Genomic DNA, 5797 nt, shown 5'->3' on the forward strand with positions numbered 1-5797 from the left:
GAGCATGGTCTGGTCCATGAATAGTTCCACAGGGATTACTCACATGTGTAAGGACTACTCATGTAAACAAGGGTTCCAGGATCAGACTATACAGCTTTCATCATTTCCATAACTTAATAATAGCAGAGAGTTCTCTTGAAATCTAATAAAAGGATTACAGCGTTTACCATGATTTTGTCTCCAAACCACAGTCTCCACTCCATTTAATTACTTCCCCCTTGCTATATACCAAGCATGCCTTCCAAAGCAGGGGGTTCCAGTTATCTTGTCTGTGGCTTGCATGGGGAAAATGCAGCTATCACACAAGTTTGGTTGCTAAACATAGATACAAAGGGAAAGGCTAATGGCTGCTAGGTATACAAGGCCTCATAAGAAGAGCAAATAGACAAGGAAAGGAGTGTAAGTGTAGACAGACTTGGCTATGCCATAAATAACCTGCATGTGAGAACCATGTAGACATTCAGGAGGGACACCACCTCTTCAATTGTATAGCACTTCTATACTTCTGTTTATTGATTTACATCTTTGCAAAGTCCCCTGTTGTGGTGGGGGCAGGCAGGAGATCTAAGAGACTGTGATCTCCTCCTCTTCCTCTTCCCCCTCATCATCCTCTTCCTCCGAGTCTGAGAAGTCTGAAGGTTTGCTGGGGCTGCTGGAGTGGGATGGAGAGGGGGGCATCTGGGAGTCCAGTCTGTCCCGCAAGTGCAGGTGCTCGGGGGACTGGTGGTAGGTCAGGGTGTGCTGAGGGCTGGCTGGGCACAGAGGGGACACTTCCTCCTCCTCCTCCTCCTCTGAGCATTTCTTGCCCACGTCGCTGAGGTCTGGGTGAGGGTTGAACTTGGTGGGTAAGGTTTGTTCCCTGCAGCCCCCGGAGGAGAGGAGCTCTCTCTCTTTGGAGTTCCTCCACTTCATCCTTCTGTTCTGGAACCAGATCTTCACCTGGATTGAAAGGGAGTCACAAAGCCCCGGGCTCCGGTTACACAGAATTGTAGCGTGCGCGGCTGGGCACGTGTGACTTACAGCCCCCACCCCCGCTGCCACTTCACCGCTCCCATGCGCCGCTGCTGAGAGCGGCCTCGGCCCAGGGGGAGTCCGATAGACTCTCCAGTCATGTCAGCTCCCCGGGGAGGCACTGAGGCCTCGGGGGAGGGGGTGGTCCGTGCCCAGCGCGCAGTGGGCACTAGCAGATTGTAGGTGGGCAGCCCTGATCTACCGGCTCCTGGCAGCGATGCCTCGGCTTGCTCTCCCTTTCGCTTTCCCCCACTCTGGGCTCTCCGCTGGCCTTTGAATGCCCGCCCGCCAGCCAGCCCCAATCTGGACCAGCCTTCGGGTCTCCCTGCTCCACCTGCCAGCCGCCGCCTCCTCCCACTCCAGCCGTAGCGGTTACTGCACCCGCACCGCCCCTTGATCTCTTCCCCCGTGTCCAGCGCTAGCCCGGGCGCAGGCTGGATGCGGGGGGCGTTACCACCCCGCAGGGCGCTGGGTCCCAGCCAGCCGGGAGCGGAGAGCGCCCGGGAACTGGCAAGATCGGGCCCTAAATTGTAAGATATTTGGGGTAAGGCTCTTCGGTGTGCGCCAGGATAAAGGTAGCAAAGCGGGGACACGTGAGAAGGGGAGGAAGGATGGAAACCCCATCCCAGCAAGCGAGGCGAGCCCTCGTTGTGTACACGCTGTAACTCCCCACCCAGGGAATCCACATTTCTCTCCCCCCGTGTGTGTCTCTGGGGGCTCTACCGACATTTGCTGAGTCCATAGGGACACGCTGTTCATCCTGATGGTGCCCGTAAGGTGGCGCCCAGCAGCTGGCAGGATTGGCCCCAATGGCCCAGAGACGGACATCCCCGCCAGTGGCCTGCGAAAGGCTCTCCCCTTGGATGGCGTGGTGCTGATCTCATGGCTGGTCCTCGGGCTCCCATGCCACCCTCCCCCTACTCCACTTCCCCCATGCACACACACGCGGGGGTTGTTAGTTACCTGCGAGTCTTTGAGCCCCAGTTTGGCTGCCAGCTTTTTCCTGTCTGGTTTGCTGATGTACTTCTGCTTCTGAAACATTTTCTCCAGAGCTTTGCGTTGCACGTCCGAGAAGACTGCCCTGCGAAGCATCCCTCTGCGGGGCTTTCCTCTAGCAGCCAGGGGCCACGAGAAAGTGCCAGGGATAGGCACCACCGAGGAGGACGCTGGGGAAAGAGACAAGAGCAGAGACTAAGCTGAGCTAGCCAAGAAACTGCAAACAGGCTTTCCCCTGCTTTCTACTTCTCCGCTTCTCTCCCCTTCTTTCCTTTAACTTCTTTGCGCTTTCTCCAGCTTTTTCTTTCTTTCTGTCTGTCTGTCTTTTTCACTCTCTCGCCCCCCCTTTCTTTCACTCTGTACACACATCCCACTGAATAGACCAGCACCTATAAACCTGAAGCAATGAAAGGAACTTTACGCTTAAATAACTGTTCCTTTCAACAAGTGATAACTAGGATTAGATACATCAACTGAAACGTGTAAAATGTATCAATAGTGGGCTGTTTTGTTATGTGTTTCAAAGGTTTGCAGCTTGAAAAGGCAAAGCGAGGCATACCAACTAAAATAGAGGTATAATAAAAAAGCTTTTTTCCCCCTCTCTCTCCAAAGTATTTGATTTTTCAGAAGCTTTTATCATTTCAGACACTTTATTATTCTTGAGATGAAAATGAGGGACTTTTCTGGTTTGAACAAAAAAGTCCTCTTTAGATGCAGTTTTGATCAATCAGTATTCATCTTTTTTTATATTAATCTTCCCTCCCCCCTTACAAAACTTGAAGAATTCAATCCGAAGACATGAAAAGTAACAGCTAATTAGCACATTGACTGGTTCCCAATGGTATTGGTATGATAAAAAGGGCACAGTTTCGCCTTAAAAAAATCCCAAAGAGAGACAGAGATTCTAATGAAGCGTGAATGGTAATTGTGTAGTAATGAACTAACAGAAAAAGACTGAGGACAAGCAGCTAAAGCCATATATTATTGGAACAAAAGAGATTTACACTTTCAAACTAAACACAACTGCATGCCAAGCTCCTTGGGAGAATACTGATGACACAGTCTTCTCTTTCCCCAAATCATTTTCATTAAATGGACATGAAAAGCTATTTATAAAGCTCAAGTTGTTTTTGTTAGGCCATTCACATGCTGGAGAAAAGAAGCAAATTCCATTATCAGGAGCATGAATGGAAGAGCTTGGATTATTTTCGTCCTCTTTTTTTTTAAATATTAATAGCTTGTTTGTCTAATTAGATTTTTTTTAATTGTTGCCCCAAATCCTGCCACTTTGCAACCATAGGACTCAGATCTCAATACCCTGAGCCTTCTTGATTTTTATCTTTTTTAATCAGTGTAAATTTTATTACATTTTAATAGCCATTAATTAATATAGATAAATATATGAAATTAGAGACCCAAGAACGAAATGATTAATATACTCTCAAGTTGTAAGGGGATAAGATTTCCATTTCCATGTAACTCTTATTGGGAGAAGTGGTTAATACTTAGTCATAATATGACACTGAAGACACAAAGTAGGGAATGAAAAGGTTAATGGACTTTTCATCGTAGTCTTGATTTGTTTTGTTTACCTGCCCAGATCGTATTTGTAAATTTTCTAATGGACAGGGATTTGGGGTATGTATGTGGCTTTTTTGCCACACCGAATACCCCAAACAAGGGAACGCTCCATGTGGTCTTGTGAAAATACTGGAACACTGAATGACCCTTAATGGGAAATTAGCCCATGGCTGGTAAATGTCTATCAGCAGCATGGTAAAGTCAGCGCTAGGTCTGTGTGTGGCTGCCCAGAGGGAGCTGACCAAATTGGTCATGGTGCTGAAACTTTTGTTGGGGATCACCGGCAGAGTGCACTGACTCTGTGGGAAAACCGCAGCCATGAAGAGGATGCCAGCAGCTTCTCTGTGAGAAGGGAACCGCCTCAAATTTGGACCATGACAATTCCGGCTAATTTGTAGATCAGGGGGGAATTGGTACGAAATGTCAAGCAGTCACTGCTTGTGCTAAATAGGGCATCAAATTGGCGCGACTGATTCTTGAATGTTGTTCTCCGTCCAACCTCTGAACTAGAGCATAACCCCCAAGGGTGGACGGAGAAATATGACTGGGATATGCCTTGAACAAGTAAGGGGGGTGGGAGTGGAGGAGAGCGATGAGATAGGCGTCAGGAGGGAGGAGGGGCCTTGAGACCTACCTGGGAAATAAGAAGATCTGATAAAAGGCTGGAAGGATCCTTCAAAGTATGGAAAGGAGAATGTCTTTGGAGGGACACTCGGAAGCAACGCAGGGGAGGTTTCTGGCAAAAATAAAAGCAAATAAAAAAAGATATTTACCGTTCATGGGATTCCACCGGTAGCAGGAAGAGAGCAGTGGAGATGATAAAGTAGCAGCTCAATACAATATTTCTTCCCTAAAGCAGATGCAGACGGATCAAATTAATCTGCCTGGTTCTAGTTTAAAAAATAATCCCGTTCCTGGGAGTGTTTTGTTTTCTTTTTGCCAGGGAACTGATACTAACGAGGCAGAGATTAGTCACTTTGGCATCGTTTATCAGACCGACAAACAAACAAACAGCTCTGCTCTCCGAAATTTAGAAGGACCCACATCATTTCTGCAAAGATGCAGGAGGCAATGCGGCAGAACTAACGGAGAGCCAGGGCCTCCCATTACTCTTCAACCAATGCTCTGCAGAAGATCTCTGCTTCTCGTTTGCAGGTCTCCCCCTCTCTCCCCCTCCCCCCCGCCCCTTCCTCAAACTCTCAGCTGATGATCATTTCTTCAACACTGGCAGTGATGTATAGGAAGAAACCCTCCCCACCCTTAACGTACTTAATGGTTTTCCGATTGGAAAACAATGCACAGGAATACGCTCCTGCTAGTCCTCCTGAAACACTAAATTGAGGCGCTAAAGTTGGACGCTTACCAGCTCTAGGAGTGGACGAGAGGATGGCGTTGACCCCAAACTTCAGGAAAGTGGAATCGTTATTGGATGAGACTGAAGTCTGCGGGGAACAGACCCTCCTAGCGCTAGAGGTGTTGCAGCTGACGAGGTCTGATGTCACAGTGTCTGTCCTGGCTGTGCTGGTCCCGGAGGCTGGAGGGGACATGCTAGGCGGAGGGCCGTTCCTAGGCAGGTAACTGGCAGGCCTGCTGATCCTGATCAAATCTTCCACCAAGAAGCTAGAATGGCTAGAAAAGGCTGACTGCAGAGACTGAGGCAAAGTTAAAGTAGGAGTTGGCCGCAGGAGACTCGGGTACACAGCCGGAGGAGCTATGAGACTTGGGAACATCATCGCAGAGGCTGAGCAAATACTTTTCAGGGTCCAAGGAACCTGGCTTGGTATTTTTTTCTGCTTTGCAAACCTCTTTAGTAAAGATCCAACTAGTAAGTCTGGCAGGGTTCTCTTTGCCCTTCCTCCTGGATGATGGGTTTTATAGTGGTCAGCCCTGCTAAAGCTCTTTCAAAAGTGACAGCTCGAACAAAGGGGTTCAACAAAGTTCTCCACTTGAGCTTCATTCATCGAGAGCTCTGGGCTTTCTGATTGGTCCAGGGGTGCAATTTATGATTGGATTAGACTTCATAAACAAGCAATGCACAATGGCCTTGCAACAAAGAAAGTGTAGTCATCAATTTTGCATATTGACCGCCTCTTTGGAATACATTTCTCCAAAGGCTCCCAGCAGGGTTTTGTTCAGAAGCAACACACACAAGCTAATTAAATGCCTATTTAAAAGTTTCAAATGACATCTTGCCTCATAGAAAAAGAAT

At 48.1% G+C, this 5797-nt stretch overlaps 1 protein-coding gene across 1 annotated transcript; it reads right to left on the bottom strand.

The window, feature by feature from the left end:
- Positions 1-479: 479 nt before the first annotated feature.
- DBX1 (developing brain homeobox 1) lies at positions 480-5522 on the bottom strand. The gene is made up of 4 exons (XM_039537646.1): positions 4952-5522; positions 4223-4324; positions 1975-2177; positions 480-939 (listed from the first exon to the last, which is right to left on the bottom strand). Exons 1-4 carry the CDS (start codon positions 5319-5321, stop codon positions 565-567), a joined length of 1050 nt encoding a protein of 349 aa, XP_039393580.1. The 5' UTR covers positions 5322-5522; the 3' UTR covers positions 480-564.
- Between the last annotated feature and the right edge of the window lie 275 nt (positions 5523-5797).

Source organism: Mauremys reevesii, linkage group 4 (assembly GCF_016161935.1).
Source record: "Mauremys reevesii isolate NIE-2019 linkage group 4, ASM1616193v1, whole genome shotgun sequence".
In the NCBI taxonomy this organism is placed as follows: domain Eukaryota; kingdom Metazoa; phylum Chordata; order Testudines; family Geoemydidae; genus Mauremys; species Mauremys reevesii.

Excerpts from the sequence above, each read along its gene's own strand:
- DBX1 (XM_039537646.1), bottom strand. The coding sequence starts at position 5,321 with ATGATGTTCCCAAGTCTCATAGCTCCTCCGGCTGTGTACCCGAGTCTC. Across the intron at positions 4,325-4,951 it reads CTCGTCCACTCCTAGAGCTG|AAACCTCCCCTGCGTTGCTT; the intron begins GTAAGCGTCCAA and ends TATTTTTGCCAG. Across the intron at positions 2,178-4,222 it reads CAGATCTTCTTATTTCCCAG|CGTCCTCCTCGGTGGTGCCT; the intron begins GTAGGTCTCAAG and ends CTCTTTCCCCAG.